At 37.7% G+C, this 22,890-nt stretch overlaps 1 protein-coding gene across 4 annotated transcripts in view; it reads right to left on the bottom strand.

The window, feature by feature from the left end:
- Window positions 1-22,890, bottom strand: part of hiw (MYC binding protein highwire) — a 1,043,263-nt gene that overhangs the window by 264,396 nt on the left and 755,977 nt on the right. For all 4 annotated transcript variants that reach the window (XM_090372846.1, XM_090372865.1, XM_090372875.1 and 1 more), the window contains 3 exons: window positions 14,709-15,006; window positions 11,692-11,775; window positions 3,993-4,590 (listed from right to left, as the gene is read on the bottom strand). In XM_090372846.1, the coding sequence (XP_090228972.1) occupies window positions 3,993-4,590; window positions 11,692-11,775; window positions 14,709-15,006 (980 nt within the window). The remainder of the gene's footprint in view (window positions 1-3,992; window positions 4,591-11,691; window positions 11,776-14,708; window positions 15,007-22,890) is intronic.

Here is a 22,890-nt window from a genome sequence, read left to right as displayed (position 1 = left end):
ACTCAAACTTGGGTAAGGTCTGGTAAACTACTTCTGAATGCAAAGTCCAGGGCAAGATGACAAGACAATGAGTGACGGTCTTGCCTAACCTGATCAAACAACCGCCAGGATGTGAACATTTTGATGAAAATGTCTTAAGAGAATGGTTTGACCAAGATGAACAGTACAAAATCAAAGACAGTTTAATAATTGAAAATGAAAAAATAAGCAGAGAGAGAAAACTTCAGTGCTTTATAGCGAAGAGTTAGCCACTCTTGAAATAGCAATATCCTACATAAAACAGCAGGAAGAAGCAATGCCAACTGATGAGAGTAATTGCTCTTCTGAAAATATGTGATTTTGCAGCAAAAAAGAAATTGCAATTTCAAAATCAAGCAAGCTAATTTTTTTTTTGATCTATACAGAGAAATTCTCATGGTAGAAATTGGCATTAGTAGCAGCAAATGATGCAAGAAAGGAAGCTTATAGAGAAACAGCCAAAAGAAATAAAAATAATAAAAATAAAAAAATAAACCTGACAGTTCCCATTTAATGCATTCATTCCCTCCAATAGTTTGTCTAGTTCTTCCTTGAATTTATTCAGGCTTCAAGTTATCAACTTCTACAACAGAAGATGGAAGTTTGTTCCAGCAATCAACCGTCCACTGGCTAAATGCAAACTTCTGCACTTCTATTCTGCTACCATCCTTCCTCAATTTGAATTTATGTTCCTCATGTGTGTAGTCTGAGGGAGGAAAAAATCCCACCAGCATTGAACTTGTTCAATCAGATCACCTCACAGGTGCCTAGTCTCCAGATGCTGCAATTTGCAGAGCTGAAGGCCTTCTTGGTAAGAAGGCCTTCAGCTCTGCAGGCCTTCTTGGTAAGAGCACCACTTTGGTCTCCTCACCAATCTCATTTCCCTTCTCTGTACTTGTTCTAGCAGCTCCACATCCTTGCTAAAATGGGACCTCCAGACTTGTATGCAGTACTAAAGATGTGGCCTGACCAATGCCTTATACAATGGGATAATCAGCTCCTTATCTCTTATAGCAAAATTCCTGTATATCATTGACAAAACCCCATGAGCTGTCCTGGCAGCCTGTTTGCACTGCTCAAAGAACTTCATATCTGACTGCACAATTACCCCACAAATCTTTTTCATTTTCCACTACCCTGAGTGTAGTACCACACAGTTGGTATGTAGAATAGATGTGCAGAAATTTGCCTTTAGCCAGTGGACGGTTAATTGCTGGAACAAACTTCCATCTATTGTTGTGGAAGTTGATAGGTTAAATAAATTTAAGGAGGAACTGGACAAACATTTAGAGGGAATGGTTGTGTGAAATTTTTTTTGGCTGATGCTGCATAAGCTCATACACTTGCTTTCTTGCATCACATGCCACTACTACTACTCTGGGGCTACTGCTACCCATGTGTAGTACTTTGCATTTGTCAATGTTAAACTTCAACTGTCATTTCTCAGACTATCTGCCTAACTTTTCTAGATCCTATTGAAGTAGCATACCATCTTTCCTGTCATTAACCAACCTGGCAACCTTTATATCATTTACAAACATGGACATTAAGCCTGACATGCCTTCAACAGTATCATTGATAAATATAGAAAACAACAATGGGCCCAACACTGAACCCTGGTGGACTACTAGCATTAGTTCATGAAGATCCAGGTCCACTGATTACCACTTTGTCTTCTCCCACTCACCCATTCCTTTAACCATAGCAGCAACTTGACCTTAATGTCACACTGCTCCAAATTATACAGTAGTCTTTTATGTGCAACAGTATCAAAAGCTTTCTTGAAATTGAAATATATATCAAATTTATTTTTTGCAACCAGTTGCTTTGTGACTACATCGTATTATCCAATCAAATTGGTCAGACAAGATTTCTTCCTAACAAGCCCATACTGTCTGAAGTATAATTACATTCGCACATCCCCAGTCCACAGGGGCCTCCCCTGAATCCAACAATGCTCTCATAATTATGGCTAAGGGTTTGCTTACTTCCTTCGCTGCATCCCTTAATATAATTGAATAGATCCCATCCACTGCAGGTGCCTTTTCTTTTGTTTAAGTTCAACAATTTCTCTTCCACTTTCTTCTCAGTCATTTTGATAAACTTCTGGAACAGAATTAAGATTGCAATAATAATGACTTTACTGGGTAGCAGAGGCTGATCAGACAGATGGAAAAAAAGATATGAAGTGGGGGTGGCTGAATATTTGTGGGTTGCATTATCAATATTAAAAATCAACCTTCAACACTTGAGGATTTGTTAAATGAAAAATAAATTTAAAAAGCCACCGAACTGTTTTAAAAAAAGAAGAAAAGTTTTTACATTTACTTTTAATTTATTCTGCATTATTCTGCTTTTAAGAATAGATAGAAGCGTGATGTTTTAATAATCATTCCCTCCAATTGGAAATATACACCGATGAGCAAATCATTATGACTACCTACCTAATATAATGTTGGTCCTCCACGTGCAGCCAAAACAGCTTGTACCCGGCAAGGCATGGATGCTACAAGGTTTCTAAATGTATCTTGTGGTATCTGGTACCAACACGTAACCAGCAGATCCTTTAACTCCTGTGAGGTCCGTGGTTGAGATGCCACAGATCGGAGTTGCTTTTCCAACACAAACCACAGATGCTCAATGGGACTGATGTCTGCGGAATTTGGAGGCCAGGGCAATACCTGGAAGTCTTCCTCATGTTCTGCGAACAAGTCTCGAAGAATCCGGGCGGTGAGGCATAGCGCATTATCCTGCTGAAAGATGGCACCGCCAGAAGGGAAGACCGTTCCATGAAAGGGTGTACCTGGTCAGTAATGATGTTTAGGTAGGCAGTATATGTCAGAATGCCCAACACATGGATGACGGGACCCAGGGTATCCCAGCAGAACATCGTCCAAAGCATGACACCGCCACCTCTGGCTCGTTTTCATCCTAGTGCATCCAGGTGCCATTACTTCCTCAGGTAAATGACGCACGTGTATCCGACCATCCACATGGTGCAACAGGAAACGTGATTCATCGGACCAGACAACCTTCTTCCAATCACTGAAGGTCGAGTTTCAATGCTTGCGTGCCCATTGTAGGGGCTGTCATCAGTGAACCGTGGTTAGCATGGGCACTCGGAGAAGCCTGCGGCTATGCTGCCCCATTTTCAGCAGGGTTCAATGTACTATGTGTTGTGACACATTACTCCTATCACCAGCATTCCAATTACCAGCGAGTTGTTGCCACAGTTGCCATTCTGTTGCCACGTACCATCTGGGAGAGCCTTTGCTCACCTCAGGCATCGATTAGCCATGGTCATCCAACGCCTCACTGGCAGTTCATGGGGTTCCCCTCCTCGGACCACTTTCGGTAGGTACTAACCACGGCTGACCGTGAGCACCCCACCAACTGTGCTGTTTCAGATATGCTCTGATCCAGTCGCCTGGCCATTGTCAAACTCACTAATTCCGCTGCCTTTCCCATCTGAAAAACAAGAGTAACACTAATTAATGGAGCTCAGTATCAGGTGTTTTTCATAGTGTCTCGACCCTCGCACTTGCCGTAGTTCACCTACAGTTGCTTCGATTTGCATAACGACTTGCTGGTCATAATGTTTTTTTTTTGGCATATTAGTGTATTTTCCAATAAGACTAATTTTTCACATCTATGTTAACCAGGGTTGTATGGCAGATGCAAAAACATTTCTTTATATTTTTTGGCATGCTGTTAGAAAAAAAAATACAAAAACAAACAACAGTTGGCTGCCTCCTGCATCAAACTGTGCTGAGAATGAATGAAAATTAATTGCACTAATAATCAAACCCAAATCTGATATAAAAGAAAATTGAAACTGATACCAGGGATTGCACAAAATAATGATCAAATAGCAATTTCATTTCATCTTTAGTATAATTCTTCTATTGTTATTTCATGATCATTTTCATATAATACCCATAGACTAACCTAGGATTAAGAGATGATAATCTTACCTCTGCAAAGAACTTCTCCTGAGTACACCAGAAGTAGATTTGTTTGATACAGTTTGCGGTGATGAACTCCAAACTTCTTGAATTACAGAAGAATGTCTAGAGGGAAGACTTTTTGGTGATCCTGAAAGGGGAGGGGAAGAAGAAGAAAGCATTGTTCCTGGAATTAAATGTGGAGCAGAAGCAGGACCATCAATGACAGATCGTACAATAGGAATTGCAATGGGACTCGAACTTCTACTGGAAGAAATTCTTGGAGAACCAGAAATTGGTTTGGGACTGACACTTTGAGAGCTTCTACGAGGAATTGGTGGTGTGCTGGGTGGTGTACGAGGAGGGGTAGCAGCATTGCCATTGGCTCTACTTTCTCCAATTGCCTTAACTAACTCCTTCACAGAAACACCCAGCAATTCTGGGGGAATATCACGTGGTAGTGGACAGCGGAAACTATCCAGTCCAGTTCGTAATGCACTCTCTTCTTTCAACCATTTCTGTAATGCAGCAACTTTGCCACCACTGCTTAAAGAATCTTTTTCTGATCGATCTGTTTCTGTCTTTTCTGACTCAGCCAAGGTGTTCATTGATGTAGAAGGGGTTGAAACTAAAAGAATATCAGTAAGATATATAAATTATTATATAATTTATATAAAATGTTGCTAAATAATATTTTAAAAACTTGTTCTTAAAATTGTAATTTTATGATATAAAAAATATATCCAAATTTCCAGGATTCTATAGCAAATACATTCTCTAACTGGAGGCACTACATGGCTCTCCACAAATTACAAGTATACAACATTCCAGAAAATATAAAAATATTACGCGTTTTATATGATCTTCACATTTTTAATTTTTATTATATCTAACATCAAAAGTCAGAAGCAATTTAACTATCTTTTTAAGAAAAAATTCCAAGAAATTTAAATAATAAAATTTCAACTGGAAATTGACTGGACAACTGACAGAAGAAGTCTGAATGCTAGTGAGAAGATGATGAGTCTTTTAGATGATGAATTCAGTTTCATGCTAAAGATGGTAAGTTAGTTTGAGTTAATTTTTGAGATTACAAAAGAAACTTTTGATGCCACATTAGAATAATACTGGACAAGTTCCAGTTTCTGGGATCAGGCTTTGAAAAGGTTCCTAGAAATCAGCACAAGAGAGAAACCGCAGTTTTCATAAGATAGCAACAAAGAGTAGGGCTGATAATTATAAGATAGGGAAGAGATCTTATCAGACCTATTTACCCTCAAAATTTGAACTGCCAATTCTTCCACAGCAAGCTTCTTCCATGGCCACCATTTTCTTTAACTGGTGTCAATTTCAGAAATTTTGGTTTTTTTGAATTCTGTCAGCTGATTCTTAAATTTAGTAGCAACCCAAAGAATAATATCATATTTTTTTCCTATTTTCACTAATTTTGAAAAACTAAATCACAAGATCACACTTGGAAACAGAACTACTCTCTACAGTGGCACAGAACATGCTGCCTTCCAATACAGATAGTAGTAGTAGTGGCATGTGATGCAAGAAAGCAAGTGCTGCCTCCGTAGCCAGGTGGGCAGGAGCAGTAGTGCGTAGCACATGCTTCTTGATTAGACCGGAGTTTGAGCTCGTGACCACCAAATATGGAGGATGCGGAAAGGTCAGGGAATGACCACCGCATATCCCCGGAGCAATATGGCCTTAGTTGATAATGCTCCTGAAAACCAAATAACAACAACAACCAAAATAACAACAAGAAAGCAAGTGTATGAGCTTATGCAGCATCAGCCAAAAAAAAAAAAAAATTTCGCACAACCATTCCCTCTAAATGTTTGTTCAGTTCCTCCTTAAAATTTATTTAACCTATCAACTTCCACAATGACAGATGGAAGTTTGTTCCAGCAATTAACCACCCGCTGGCTAAAGGCAAATTTCCGCACATCTATTCCACATCTGTCTTTCCTTAATTTGAATTTATGACCCCTTATGGTTCATAATCTGAAGTGGAAGAATCCCTTCAGAATTCAGTGTGCTCAACCCGTTCAAGGCCTTATACACGTCAATCAGATCACCGCGCAGGTGCCTAGTCTCCAGCCATTGCAAATTGCAATGGCTGGAGAATAGGCAGAATTTGCAGAACTTAAGCCTCCTTCATTCCCCTCACTAATCTTGTTGCCCTTCTTTGTACATGCTCAAGCAAATCTACATCATCCTTCCTAAAATGAGGCCTCCACACCTGTATGCAGTACTTAAGGCATGGCCTGACCATTGCCTTATACAGAGGGACAATCGCCTCCTTTTCCCTGCTAACAAATTCCTATATATCACTGACAAAACCCCATGACCTGCCCTGGCAGCCTGTCTGCATTGCTCAGAAAACTTCAAATCTGACTGCACAATTATTCCGTCTTTTTCATTTTCTACCACCTTAAGTGTAGTACCACACAGTTGGTACCTTTCTCTGGGGTTAAAATAAATGAATTTTCTGTTTATACTCCAGGACGACCAAACAGTCAGAAGAGTTCACAAGATAGATAGAATACAAGAAACAGCACCGTATTCAGCAGTCACAGGTTTGAACCCCGGTCACTCAAGGCCCGTCTACTTATGCACCTAAGCAGCTGACCACTAGGCTACAGCAGCCTAATATGCAGTACTTTGCATTTGTCAAAGTTAAACTTAAGATGCCACTTCTCAGCCCATCTACCCAAATTTTCTAGATTCTGTTGCAGTAGCACTCTGCCATTACTGTCATTAACAACCCTGCCAACCTTTGTATCATCTGCAAACTTCGACACGAAGCCTGATAAACCTTCATCAATATCATTGATAAATATACAAAACAATAGTGGACCCAACACCGAACCCTGTGGGACTCCACTAATAACATTAGTCCACGAAGAGCAGCACCCATTGATTACTACCCTCTGTCTTCTCCCACACAACCATGCTTTTATCCATTGTAGCAACTTACTCTTAATACCATTCTGCTCCAATTTGTACAGTAGTCTTCCATGTGCAACAGTGTCAAAAATTTTCCTGAAATCCAATTATCTGATATCAAAATTAGGTTTTGCATCCAGTTCCTTTGTAACCACATCATAATATCCTATCAAATTTGTCAGACGAGACTTTCCCTTAACAAACCCATGCTGTGTCTGAATTAATGCTGCAGTCTTGTCTAGATGATCCTGCAATGCATCTTTAACCAGTGACTCCATTATTTTACCCGTAACAGAAGTTAAACTAACTGGTCTGTAATTACTTGTGTCACCCTTCAATAATTGACCTTGGACTATTATATGTGCAGAGGATTAATTGTGTAATGTGATTAAATGTGATTAAAGCCCATGTAATTGTGTTCATCCATTTCCTACAGGTGGCATTAGGACTAAAGACAAATTCCAAATAGTTAACAACTGTATTTATATTATTTTGTCTATTTTTTTTTGTTGAAATAAGTATTTTATTCAGTCATTATCAACTAAGAATATGAATTTTGTAATGCTCATAACTTTCTCATAAAATAAAATTATGAAAAAAAAAAAAAAAAAAAAAACTGGTTAAAATGAGTGAGCTGCTATTAATATTTCTGACAATGTATACAGAACTGCAATGTAACTTTGAAATGAACACCAAAATGCTTACTTGCATTTCCAAGGCAGAAATCAACAAGTAAAAAAAAATAAAAATAAATAATAATAAAATAAATAAATAAATAAATAAATAGTTAAGTGAGAATACATACTATTAGTGACACCTGAGGCACTTTTGTCAACTGTTATCTAAGTGATTTTCGATAAGAGATTGATTCTTTTACCTAACTAAAAATCCTTCAACTGTCCTTTTTTTTTTTTTTTTTTTTTTTATGAGAACCCCAAACACGAGAGGTATTAGAACCTATAGTACTTAGTACCGTGCTTGAGTTGGAGGTTGAGAAGACGAAAGAAGATATTTGTTGACATTGGACTTGAACTTCTGTAGATTGTAATTTTCAGGAAATATGTATGAAGGAAGGTTGTTCCAGAAAACGGCAGTTGAATGAATAAATGAGGAAGATGAAAAGTTGGTTCTGTGGGTTTGAAGTTGGACAGTAAATGGATGTTGGCTGGTGGCGGCACGTGTTCGGACTGTTTTGAAAGAGAGAGCGGGAATTATAGAAGCCAATTCAGAAGAACAGTGCCCATGGAAGTATCTGTAGAAGAGGCATGCAGCAGAAACAGTGCGTCTATGAGAAAGCGAGTGGAGAGACTCTGTTAGAGATGAGTCATTAATTAACCTGACTGCCCTCTTCTGAATGGAATCAAGAAGCCTGAGAGAGGTTTTGGGGGAACAATATTCCATGGCAGGGCGGATTTGCGATTTATACAGAGTGAGCAGCTGTTTGGAAGAAAAGTAACGCCGAGAGCTAAAGAGAAAACCAAGTTTTTTAGATGCAGAGGAAGCAATATTTGTAATGTGCTTGTGCCAAGAGAGATTAGAAGTCAGGGTAATCCCCAAAAGAGATATATCATTTTGCCTAGAAATCGGAGTGTCACTAAAGATAAGCATAGGAGCAGAAGAATCCTTTTTGCGAGATATAAGAAAAGACTGAGTTTTAGAAGGGTTGAAATCAACTAAGTTGTCTTTGCCCCACTGGAGAATTACCTGAAGATCGGCATTTAAGGAATTGGCAGCAGATTTTCGAGAACTTGAAGCTGATTGAGTTGGACAAGGTTTCTCAAAATGCAAAGTTGAATGCAATGTGCTATCATCGGCAAAACTATGGATAGGATTTCCAGTCAATGGAAGAAGGTCATTGATATACAAGAGGAAAAGAGTGGGGGAAAGAACTGAACCTTGGGGGACACCGGCATTAGTGGAGAAGTTAGAAGACAGAGAGCCATCTACCATCACCCTCAGTGAGCGATCAGAGAGAAAACTGGATAACCAATTACTAAAAACAGTTGGCAAACCATAAGATGGAAGCTTGTTTAGAAGACCTTTATGCCAAACACAATCAAAAGCCTTTGAGATGTCAAGAGCAACTACTTGTGTTTCACCGAACCTTTCCATTGAATTAGTCCATAAATGGGTAACATAAGCCAGAATATCACCAGTGGATCGACACTGACGGAATCCATACTGGCGATCGTTGATCAGACAGAAGGTTTCTAGGTAGTTTAAGAGTTGGCGGTTAATTGATTTCTCCATTACTTTAGAAAGAGTAGAAGTAATTGCAATGGGACGATAATTGGATGGGAGGGATTTGTCACCCTTTTTAGGAGCTGGCTGGATATGAGCAAATTTCCAAGCAGAAGGAAAAACACCTTTGGAATAAGAAAGTGAAAAAAGGCAGCAAAGAATAGGAGTAAGTTCAGGAGCACAGGTTTTGAGAACAAGTGGAGAAATACCATCAGGACCTGGAGCTTTCTTAGCATCAAGATTCATCAAAATCCTTCTGATATCCTTTTGACGGAAGACCACAGGAGGCATTGAATGGAGCGTGTTGGGAATGGTGGGAAGTGTTTTACGAAGATCATTAATACATGAGCTGGAAGAAAAATGGGATGCTAGCAGGTCAGCTTTATCCTTGGCTGAAGTGACAACAGAACCATCTGGTTTGGACAGAGGTGGGAGCAGAGATGGGCAAAAGTTGCAGCCAATAGCTTTGGCAAGAGACCAGAATGCTCGGCTACCATTAGGGCAAGAAGCAAGTTTTCTACTCTTAGCCTGTTCAAACTCTAGTTTGGACTGATTAATAACTGCTTTACAATTGTTGCGAGCTTTGGTGTAGGCAGAAAATGAAACTGAAGAATTAGAAACAAGCCAATTATGATATGCAACATTCTTCTCTTGGACAGCCTTAGCACATTTATTGGAAAACCAAGGTTTAGATAAAGGACGAGATTTTAAAGTGGAGTGTGGGATAAAGGATTCCATTCCTGCAAGAATAATTTCACTGACACGATCTGAGCAAACGTTGACATCAGAAGTTTTGAAATAGTAATCAGACCAAGGAAAAGAAGAAAAGAAGTCTCACAGGTCATCCCATTTTGCATTCTTGTAATGCCAAACAACACGAGGTTGGGAATAGCCATGAGATAAAGGTTCCATTGGAGAAGAGACAATCACCAAGTTGTGATCTGAAGTGCCTAAAGGACCTCTCACTTCAACCTTGTACTTAGAAGGGTTGTTTGTGAGAAAAAGATCAAGCGTATTGGCTGTATGATTAGGATTGTCCGGTATTCTTGTAGGTAAATGAACAATCTGTGCTAGGTCATTAGTAATTGCAAAAGCCTCAGCATCTCGACCTGCTGGGTCGGTGTGACTAGAAAACGGAAGCCAGCTGGAGTTGTGAACGTTAAAATCACCAAGGAAAATTACCTCACTGTTAGGAAAGTTGGACTGGAGAAAGTCAAGTTGCAATGAGAGGAAGTCAAAGAGCTCCAAGTGATTAGTGGAGTTGGGGAAACGGTAGAGACAACAGATGAATTTTACACAATGAGGTAGAGAGATTTTACGCCAGAGAAGATCAAAGAGAGGAGATTCCAAATTGCCAAGTCTCTGACAGGGAATATCAGAACGGACATATGCACAAGTACCACCTTGTGCATATGTCCGCAAATAATTTGGACATCTGAGATGAGCAGTAGTTGAATGAACTGATAAGTACATGGGGTTTGTTAGACTGCAAGTTGAAATGGACATCGCTGAGATTGGAATTGAGACCACGTATATTTGTGAAATGAATTAGGAAGTCCTTGGGAGGTTTAGATCTTTTCGCAGATAAGCTTGCTCTATTATTTTGACAATTCATAGTGTATTCAATAGTAAGAAAAAGTGGGTGGGACATGCTGTATGAAGTAATGAAATTTTTGGATATGGCGTACATGTGGTAAGAATATACCCAGATCCTTGACATAGCGTGGCCTCGACAATGCTCCCCGCATACACACTACTCGGACTCCCTCCAGTCACTATCTGGCAGAGTAGAGGTAGCAAGATTATACACTAGCTGATCCGGAAGCCTCCTAGAGAGTTACCAATAGGTTTGGTCCGGTGTACTATCTAGCGGCCGGCCTGCGAACACCGTTTTAGAGCTGTACCCTCGAAATGTAAGGAATATTGGATCTCGCCACGACATTTATCATAACCTCAAAAATCATCAATCATACTGCATGATGGAAGAGATATGGAAGGGTTGGCCGGAACTTAGCTCTAGAGACTAAACATGGGTTCCACCACTTCAAGCCTCCAATAAGCAAAGTGGTGGTATTTCACCGGTTGATGAGAGTCATCTACCACCTAGTACTGCCTGGTAACATAGAGGGGCGGCGTTCCTCCATGTGGTGTGGGCGCCACACCTCGACCCCTGCTTACGTTGGTTCACACCTGGGTGGTCACCCACCATGTACTTGTGCATGAAGGTTATACTCAGGATTACTAACAGTCCCACCATCGTGAAGGTGCAAGCAGAGGATTTGGCTGTCATAGACCGTCCGGACTTTGCCGAAATTGGGTCCACTTGACTTCACCCGAATATCAGTTCCATCAGCGTTTTAGACTCCCAGGTAGCAAGAACAGCTTGTCTGGCATCTGAGAGAATGTCTGTGACAACCTCAAGGTCCTTGAAAGGTATTGAAAATTCTCTGCAGATGATGCCAGTAGCTCATATACTTGTAGCTAGGTTAAATTACAAAGGTCCTAACAAGGATGTTGCAATGTTTTAACTTACCAGGTGATCCAAATACAAAGGGACTAGCACATCCAGAAGAGCCCCCTTCCTGATCTGAGGTTCCGCTTCCAAATGTAAAGATTCCTGCAAGTATTAAACAGCATATTATATACTCAAACTTTCATATATGTATTCAAATTAAAAAATAAAATTTAAAATTATACTATCAGCAATCTGCATTAAGTTGATTTTTAATATGCACATACTGATGTAATTATTTAACATTATAAGATACTGTCAGAGCAATTGTAAAAACATCGAAAAGGAAGCTGGTTATGTTTACCAAAATTTTAGCAACTATTACAATAAATGAATAAAAATATAGTAAATTATTTTTTTTTTTGCTTATTTGCTTTTTTCTTTATAATGATCAGCAGCTTCCCTGTTCTATGTCCAGCAATGATCTGCCAGCATACTGGGCTTCCACCTTCCTTAGTAATGTTTCTCCATGAATTTATATCTTGATGAGGGTTCATCATTAATGTGTCCAGGGTTATCTGAAAAAAAAAGTCTAAATGGGAATAGAGAGAATGCATTTTTAGAGACATACTGCATATATTTTTAAGAGATATATTCCATCCATCTACTGCCACTACACAAAAAGAGCAAAATTATCTACTAGTTATTTTCATTTTTCATTGGGTTGGGGGGGGGGGGAAGAAGAAACTTATAATTAGTAATCTCATTTAATTTGGTGCAACCCAAATCTCCACATTTTTAATTGCACTAAAGTTGGACTTTATATTAATGCACAAAAAAAAAAAAAAAAAAAAAGTTAAATATTGAAGGAAAAATTGGCATTATTAATGTGTACAAAGTAACAGTAAGTTATATTTACTGTACTATATTTCTGTAAGTGTGGGTTATAATACAATACAATGATTTCCAAACAAGTATTTTTAATTCTGCAGTATGCAATTTTATTTATTTATTATTGATAAATAAGTAGAGACTTGAAGACATTCAGCCTAGTGCAATACCAAGGCAACTTGTGGCAAAGTGCCTCCACAATATAAGAAAGATGTACTTAGTTTTTTCAAAGTGGTTATTCCTAATATGTACAGTAGACATTTAAGCAAAATAACAGGTATGTCTATATACCAGAAAATTGCAGCAGAATTTATTTGAATAAATAATGATTCTGCTGATATAATTCAAAGTGAAATTCATTAGAATGAAATTTTAACACAACAAAAAGATTCATGCATCCCCAAGAAGGTCACTGTAATGGAATTTTACTGTATTACAGAATTAACTTTATAAAATATTTCAGTAATTAAATTTATAAAAATTAAGCAGATAATGAAAATCAAGGCACTCTTGAAACTTATAAAAACTAGCTTAAAAAAATTAATTTTAAAAGAGGTAAGAAATTAAATTCATGAGATACTACAGGAAACAACTTTCCAAAATTTCCAAAATTCAATTTATACTCACAGAATGAAATTTACAATATTACAGAAATTGAGCACTTAAATGAGGACTTCTTTATACAAAGAAAATTATATACAAAGGTCACAACAGTTTAATTGGGCAGTGAGAAATCGCACTGCCCAAATAAACTAGTATTACAGAAATATACATTATAATATGCAAGCACCTTCTGTTGAAACAGATTCACTGAATGATTACTAGACAACAAAAGTGAATAGCTGCCTATGAGACAAGTCTCAGAACCTGTCATTTTAAATTGCAAAAAGTCAGATTTTTTCAATAATAAAGAGTTTTCTTTATTTTTGAATGCTTTCTACTTACATGTACACCACCAATATACACTCAGCGATCACTGAATTGTGACTTATTTTGGGTTAGACCACCATTTGCATGGTTAACAGCTGCTATTTGTCTAAGTATTGACTTCAAGGTCTAAAGATATCCACAGTGATTTGCAGGCATGCAGTCTGCGAGGCTTTCCACATTGCCAGAATAGATAATGGTTCTGTGGCCATACGCCTCACTTCCCATTCGAAAACATCTGGGTGAGCGATATCTTCATTGTGTTCCTCAAACGACTGATGTACAGTCTGGGCCTGATGACACAGTATTATTATCTTGAAAGATCCTGTTTCTGTCTTAGAAAATATGCAACATGGTAGAGTGCACATGGTCGCCTAAAAGCTGCCTGTAGACCTCACCAGTGAAATGTTGTTGCCTACACACCAGGGGTCCTAGTTCTTGCCATCAAAACATGCCCTATATTAGGCAACCAGCACCACCTACATGGATAGTGGGCACTCTGCACAATGGGTCCATGGGTTTGTGGTGCTTGCACCACACACAAAGGCATCTGTCAGACTGTTGCACCAAATATTTGGACTCATCCAACCACTACACTCGTTTCCAGTCCTCCATCATCCAACCAACCTGTTGTTGACATGATAGCATTCACCAATGATGATTAGTGGTGAGGAGAGGGTGTCTCTTGAGTCGTATGCTGTGAAACCCCATATGTCCTAGTGTGCTTCACATCATTGTTTGGGATATTGTTCTTGCATTCCCCATATTGTACTCAATGATCTGCCATTCAGCTCATACAATATGCTGCACCTTTCTCTCACCACGAACATCCACCTTGTGTAGTACTTTACAGTTCTGTTGGCAGGAGGTGGTTTAATGCATTTGACACTGGTCTTGTCAGTTGCTCACAGGCCACTGTGGTTAAGATGTACAAGAACAGTGTCAAGTTTGCACACATCCCAGGGGCCACCACAGACAGGGAACACATACACATGTTCTTTGTACATGTTAAAAGCTGTTTGGCTTTTTATACTGTGAGCTATGTGGCACAGTCCATTATGGATGGGGGGTGGTCACAATTCAGTAATCACCGTGTTTATGCAGGCTGTGGTTTTACACAACTGTTTAGGGGAATATTTATATATGACTCTAAACTTGAAAAGTTTCAAAGAACTATAAATGAAATCTGCTTACACAGTGTTTCATATCAATGCTACCAAAGTATGCTATGTTTTGTTGGCATTTATATTGAGATTACCTAACTTTATCCTGATGCTTACCTAATGCTTGTCCAAAATTTCCAAATGATGGTGTTGTAACAGCAGAGGCAAAATCATATCCTTTAGAATTGCCACCAGCAAATGATGGAACCGCAGGAACTATTGGTTCAGCCCCAAACCGTGATATTCCTCTCTCTTCATCACTATCTCCAGCCTGCATCACTTCTGCTTCATGTTGCAAATATATTATTTCAGTTCTACTCTGTGCCAGGGACCAGGCATCACCATCTAAATTGAAGCAATACCTTTGCATACTTTCTTTATCAAGCTTCACCCATATACCATCAACATTGGTAATCTGAAAAAAAGTTTCCTTAAAGTATTAAAAATACTTAAAAACATTAAAATTACAGATGTATTCAATTACAATAAACTCCCATTGAAACATTTTCACTTATAGCACTATCCTGCTTTTAATACTTTTTTCTTTTGGTGCACATATGTAGGGGGGAAGGAGAGAATCCTGCTTACAATGCTCTTTCGGGCTGGTCCCTTTGAAAATGCTATAAAAACAGGAGTTTACTGTATTTTTCTTTAGCAAATTTTTTTATGTTGGATATTCCCAAAAGAATGTCCAAAATTAAACATAAGAATGTCCATAAATATTGACACTGAAAACAAATTTGAATTCAGCCATTAAAATTACAGGAGTTATAAAAAATGAGAGAAAAAAATTGAATGAAAATCCCAAAAGTTCCAGATTACCAAAACATACTCCAGAAATTATCAAAATCAAATTTTTTTGGCATAAATAAACTTTGCCAAGCAAAATAAACTAATATGACCAATTGTTTCTGTAGCAAAATTACTGCTCTCCTATAAAAGTTTCTCATTAAATTGTCAAACTCAGTTATAGATATCTGAAAAATATACAATAAAAAACTGTTTTCAATTACATAATGTGTTCACTAATATTACATTTACACCCTGATGACCTTTTTCTGACATGCATATTTCTGAGAAATACGAGATCACAGTTCATACAGGTTTTTTTATTTTTTCTTGAAATTTCTTCTTCCTCTTCTTATCAACACTGCATACCAAACAATTCTTTCCCCTATCATAATCCTCATTATTGCTCCAAGCTTTTCACGCTTTATGCTATCCAGATATCTTTATATAATTCAACTTGTTCTTATTCCTCTCCTTTTAAAACTATTTTGATTCTGTCTTCCTGGCCATATTTGTAAAACCAATTATTTTTATTTTTTGGTATTTGAAACAGATATTCATAGGATCAAAATTGCAAACAAACTGTCTCTCATTCTGTGCTGAGTGGCAGTACCTTGGCCCAACTAGAATTATTTGTTTTAGATATTAATTCTCAATTTATTTTCCAGCACTGGGAAAGAATAATTCACCATCATCTAACTCTGTTATATCCAGTGGGTGTGTATATCACTATGAGTGAAATCAATCCTTCCAGACTTTCAGCTTTTCAATATCTTATATTCAAATCCAAATTTTTATCCCAAGTTGGAATAAGAACTCTTTCCTACAATGCTTGACAGCAATAATCTGCCTTTCCCTTTAGCTACCTCTAGCCTAATTACCATTCATTTTTGCTTTGAATATGTTTTGCTAAATCCCTCTCTCCAATTCTTTCTATGTGTCCATTCCCTCTTATCTACATTTACCCTTGAACTGAATATTAGAAATGCTGAGATTTTTTCCTTAATTTTTTTTTTCATCTGTAATATGGTCTTGCCATTTTCCGTCTGTTAGTTCTATTTATTTTCTTAAACTCTCATTTCTGAAGACTAATTTTTGATCTATTCCTTTATTTTTTTTTAGCTGGCTGTTAGCTACAGAGGTTAAACAGACTTAAAAACTGTTATCAACAAGTAATTTTGTCTTTTGCTAAAAATGAATTTAATCACTTCTTGCACTTTCTACTTTACTAATTCTATTCTTTAATTTCATATTTAACTTTGTTTCATTAAAAACTGGTTCTAAATGTGCAAAATTACTAACTTGTTCTGAAGTTTGGTTATTGAGTCTAGAATAAATTTTCTTTGTCTTTCCCAACTTCATAGTTTTTATTTTTATGTATCACTTTTTGTGTCAAATTGTTTACAACCATCACCTAATTTATTTGGAGATTCTCCAAACCTAACCTAACCTAAGACTTTGTAAGCTACTCTTAAATGTGTCTGTGTTTAAATGGCCAACAGAAAACACCAAAAATACCAGTGGACACTTTTTCAAAAGGTTTTATGAAAAGGGAAAATATATACAGTGGATTCCGGTTATTTGGGCCACCGGTTAATCGGGGCAGCCGTTTATTTGGGGCAAATCTTAAAAAACAAAAACCAATCAAGAAAATAGCCAGGGTTTACTTCGCTTAATTGGGACAAAATGCCGTTTAATCGGGGCAGGAGACCTCAGCACTGGAGATTACCCTACGATTGTCTCCGACCGTACCAGTAGTTCGGTCGGATTTCTGGAGGTCACAACCAAAAAACAATAAAAACAATTAGCAGTCACCTGTTTATTGGTCTTTTCTGTTAGTGCAATCTATCATAAACGGACAGTAAACTCGATCTTATTGAATTTGCGGTAATACCGACAGCTGGAATTCTGTGGGTTATTATGGTAAAATGTGTTTACACTTCCATGAACTCTTCAATCAAATAAAAAAATTAATTTTCAGATCTACTCTTCATTCCTATTTTTAAAGGTTCGTAATTTGTTACTCCGTTCTCACTTGCGCATGTTGTGTTACTTGCAATTTGTGTGTGCCGTGTTCTTTGTTATTGATTGCTTATCTTTTTACTGTTTTAAATTTTAACTCCCACCCACAAATGTCAGTGAACAGAAATGTCAACTAGTTTAGTTAGTATGTACACATTATTACAGTACATATTAATTCTTCCGATTTTCACGTATCATTTAATTTTTTAATTGGTAAGGTAGTAAAGAGTAAATTTGTGCTTAATATATCTTTACTTTTATAGCCTGTGGATAATATTCCTCCTATTTTCGCTAATTAGAATCGCTGTTTAATAGAATTAAAATTCAATTCACAAACGTGATCACAATGACCGGCGCTTACTACACATCGTATAGTGAATGGAACTTTACTGTGGTGAATTCGTTGTAACGTGATTTGATTGTACACTGAACCAATTGTAAAGGGGGGGGGGGTGCACATTGTATTTTTAACTATTTACGTGAAACTTCGGATAATTGGGGCAGCCGCTTAATCGGGCCAAAATGCACTAGTCCCAATGTGTCCCAAATAACCGGAATCGACTGTATAAAAAAAATAAGAAACATTTTTTGACTGACATGGTACTACAATTGTTGTAATAAAATTTTGTGATGAAAGATGAACTGATTATGAAAAAAAAAAAAAAAAAAAAAAAAAACATAACTGGCTTTGATAAGTTAATTGGCAAGACATTCAGCTAATCAATTTAAATGCTTACTGAAGTTAAACTGAAATAAGCATTTTATCCTGATAACAACATTTAAGGGATCAAGATAACCCAGTCATCATAATCCAGAAGTATATAAATTCAGAAAAAAAAAAAAAAAAATGATTGAAATAATGAATTAGTTTACAATTACCACAGAATTATGTACAATTGTCCCAAGTTATAGGGTGGTTTACTCAGTGCTTGCTCACAGTTGTTCAGAATTGTGCTCTGTTCCCCTAGAATTGCACTATTCACTGCAAACACCTTGATAGGACTTACTCATTAGCAGGTATTTGTGCGCCTGAGACACCCTGTTAAAAAAAAACTAAATAAGCAATAAGTTTGTACTGGCACAATTTTCCTGTGTCTACAGCTGTAAAATGTTACGGTCACATACAATATACACTTTATATATCCTCCTGCTCAACAATGTTATGGGAAAGGGAATGCCTGCTTAAGGGTTCTAATTAACTGAAATTTTATTCAAAGTGTATATTTTTGAATAAAACTTCTCTTTAGGAACTGTTGTTTTCTGAATGGAAGTTGCTTTTAGCTGCACATAGTACCAGTACAATAGTACCACTTAGCAATGCTGGTTTCAGTTCAGTTCAGTTCAGTTTTGGTTCCAGGAAGTTGTAGTTTATGCATTGCATTTTGTGTCTGTATTATTGATTTTAGTATACTGTTTAGGTAGTTCCAACTTCCATGCCTTTTTTTTTTTTTTTTTTTTTTTTAAATGGCCTCAAAGAAATCAAATGAGTCAGCTAGTACTAATAATGCAAAGAAGATGAAAAGTTCTCAGAAAAACTTGTCATTGGAAACGAAATTGAAGAATTATAAAAAGATTGGCTTTGGGAGAGTGCTAGATTTACACTGCATTCATTGGTTTTGAGCAAATTTATATTTAAAGCTTTAAATATTTCGCTACATTTAATATTATTAAATGGTTCCTTAAAATCAGCCAGAAACACTGGTCATGACAACTAGTTAAAATTATTTATATTATTTCTTATGGATTGCTTAGTACGGACTCACTTGGAGCTCTGTTTTTACTGCTCCAGTTAAGAGCAATAAGCGGAGGACACCTGTATTATAATGTTGGCATTATTAATGTGGGCTATGCACATTTAATAATTGTAATCGCTAACATATAGCATTTATCCAAAATAAAATTATGAAAGGAACTGAAACAGTTGGCTACCTTCTTCCATCTTTAACCTATTCAGCACTCTTCTTTTTTAAAACTGCCCCCAATATACATTGTCTTTGTTTTTCCAGGGAATACACACTGTTGAGTTGGCCAAATGAAACAATGGATCACTTTAATAATTTTTGCATATTACTAAAAAACTTATTTATTTAAATTTTTTTTTTCAACTTAATGTGGCTACAACTGCAAAAATGAATATTTCAGAGTTTTATTCTTACCTGGCTGTAAAGGGTTCATCTCAGAACAATAAAATTCCTTTGAGTATTGCCCCAAGTCATGGCATTAATGGAAGGAATTTTATTGTCCCTGAATTTGATATTACTTACCAACTATTTTGCAATAAAAAGCTGTTTACATTTTTTTTATTTTTTATTCCAGCACTTATTGAATGTCATGGGATATGCAAGATTGGCAGTTATTTGATAATTAGTGAAAAGTTACTCAAAGGTTTCTAAGTGCTTTGTCGTCTACATATAGCATTAGGCTGATATAATTCAGTCACTGAACACCAAGAAACAAATGGTCAAAAAAATTACTGCTTTTAGGTAGGCCTTTTTTTAAAAAACATTTTAGGACAGCAATTTATATCCATTTGTAGTCAGAAGCCCTGGTACAGGATTTTGAGTTAATTAGAACTAATACCTTTGTGTTTGAGGTCATTATAAAGGGGAAAAAAACGTAAATAATTATAAAAAGAGATGTTAAAGATAGTCTATATTCAAGTTATTCCCTCTGGCTGCAAAATTTTCTAGAACACTTGACAGGGAGTACTGAAAACCGTGGCTCATCAGTTGATTTTTATAGAAGATGAAAAGTTCAAAGTATATGACCTGGAATCCACTTGAAGATCTCTGGAAGATGAAACCATACAGTATATGGCCAGGAATGCACACAACTCTGCCCCCATATTATCTTTCCAGAATATACAAGGAAGAAGGTGCCTCCGTAGCCAAGTGGGCAGGAGCAGCAGTGTGTAGCACACACTTGTTGATTAGACCGAGGTTCAAGCCCATGACCACCAAATATGAAGGATGTGGAAAGGTCAGGGAATGACCACCGCATATCTCCGGAGCAACATGGCCTTAGTTGCTAATGCTCCTCAAAACGAAATAACAAACAACAAACAAGGAAGAAAGATAAGTTTAGCTAGCAAAGGACTCAGACCCTAATGGAAAGTTTGGTCACTCGCTGGAAACTATCTTCACAGCTCATAAAAAATGGTTTGGTGATTTAAGTTTTGGTTGCAACTCATGATCTAAGAACCAACGGATTATGGGACTGGATTTTTTATTAGCTAACCAAACTTCACAATGTTTTTAAAGGTACTGAAAGTTTCAGCAGGATAGTCAAGACCGTTTGAGAAGCTGTATACCCACTTATGAGTTATAGAGACAGGAATATGTTTCAAATATGGTTTGTTATTATAGTAGTAACTATAATTTGAGATATAAGTTTAGGGTTATATTTTGTATTGGAATTTTATTTAAAATTGAATAGAAATCATGACTCAGACCAGAGCAGCAAAGCAAAAGGCTCAAACTGGCAGTTGTCCTCTGAATAACAGCCTTTTGAAATGCAGTGCGTGTTTGATGTTTGTGGATCAATCAAGAACAGGACATGATATTGCCAGGGGGAATGTCTTTGAGTGTGCACGATGTAAGGAGTGAGAGCAAATCAGGAGGCAACTCAGCGTTGCTATGGGCCTATATGAGAGCTTGAAGGACAGGGTAGATGCCCTTGAAGGATTTAAATTTAGGGGCCCATCACGCTCTCAGCTGCTCACATCAATGGCAGAGCTTGCACTTGAAAATCAGGCAATAGAGTGGCAACCCCCAAGGCAGAATGCACTGGTTGCAAAGGAACAAGTTGTTGTCAGACTCTATTGTAAGGGAAATGTGGAACATTGTGCAAAAAGGATTGGTGGAACAGGACCAGGGTACATCTGCCAGGGGTAAAGGTTGATGACGTTGTAGACAAGATATTATCTTTTAAGGGTACAAAAGGTTATATTGTTGTACACATTGGCACTAATGATATTAAGAGTAGGAGACCGGTGGAATTCAGTGCCTCCGTAGCCAGGTGGGCAAGAGCAGCAGTGTATAGCACACGCTTCTTGATCATACTGGGGTTCGAGCCCGTGACCACCAAATACGGAGGATGCGGAAAGGTCAGGAAATGACCACCGCATATCTCCGGAGCAACATGGCCTTAGTTGCTAATGCTCCTAAAAACCAAATAACAATAACATAACAACAACCGGTGGAATTACTTAAGTACAGGTCAATGTTGAAAAAAAGGGTGAGTTAAGGTTCAATTTGAAAGTGTCTGCAATTCTGCAAAGAGCCGACAGGAGGGAGTGTATACGATGAGAGCCTCGTCGATCAATTCGGTCCTGGAGAGATTGTGCAAGGCTCAAGGGATAGAATTTTTCTCAACCTGGTCTGTGCTTGTTAACAGGAGAGACTGCTTCTACAGGGATGGGATACACTTAAATAGAAAGAGTGCAAGAATATTTGCTGATGCCATCGAGGCAGAGTTAGTTGGGTCAGAAAACTGCTAGCTTGAGGGGATACACGGACTAATAGATTAATGGTAGCCGCTGGCACAGGTGAAAGTGATTCTTGTACTGCTTCTATTGAAATGAGCAGCAGCCTGAAAAACAAGGTGCAGGAGATTCCAGAGACTGGTGGGAGTCATTGCGGAACAAGTAAATAAATGGGCTGTGTTAGGGTAGCTAAGAATAGAAACAGGCGCATATATACTTGTGTGTACACCAATGCTAGGAGTTTGGTAAACAGATTTGAGGCGTTGGTCAAAACTTCAAAGGCAGACATTGTTAAGATAACAGAGACATGGTGTCACACAGATATAAGGAATGCAGAAATGGAAATTGCGGAGTACAACGTCTACAGAAAGGATAGGAAGGGAGGAGGGGTTGTGCTATTGGTTAAGAGACAAAAAAATCCAAGGAAGTACAGTGGGTCAACATGGCTGGACAGTGCAGTGTTGAGTCAATTTGGTGTGACAGAGGCACTGGGAAATTGAATATAGGAGTGTGTTATAGGCCTAATGACTTGGATGAGTATAATAAACAACTGGACAGAGAAATAGAGTGGGTGAGTAAATCAGAGCGTCTTATAATGGGGGCTTTTAATTTCCTAGATATTGACTGGAATTTGTGGGTTGGTCACTCACACAATAGCAAGGCTTCTGTGGATTTATTGGATGATTGTTTTCTACAGCAGCACATTTGGGAGGCAACTAGAGGGAGTAATACTCTTGATCTGATTATCAGTAGTGATTCTTCATGCATCAAGAATCTGCAGATAAAGGAACCACTAGGTGGCAGTGATCACGTGTGCTGAAGTGGGATTTACTCAAAGAGGCAACTACCATCACAGTAAAGGGAAGGGTTTTGCTTTCGTAAAGGTGACTACTGTGGTGTGAGACAGTATTTAAATTCTTTATGGTGGGACCAACTGATGATGTTACCAACAGAAAATTCAAAATGGGAAGCATTCAAAGTTAAGAAACACAAAATTATCATAGA

The sequence above is a fragment of the Mastigoproctus giganteus genome, chromosome 1, assembly GCF_048544385.1.
Source record: "Mastigoproctus giganteus isolate SK-2022 chromosome 1, ASM4854438v1, whole genome shotgun sequence".
In the NCBI taxonomy this organism is placed as follows: Eukaryota; Metazoa; Arthropoda; class Arachnida; order Uropygi; family Thelyphonidae; genus Mastigoproctus; species Mastigoproctus giganteus.
This window is presented reverse-complemented; position numbering and strand designations above follow the sequence as displayed.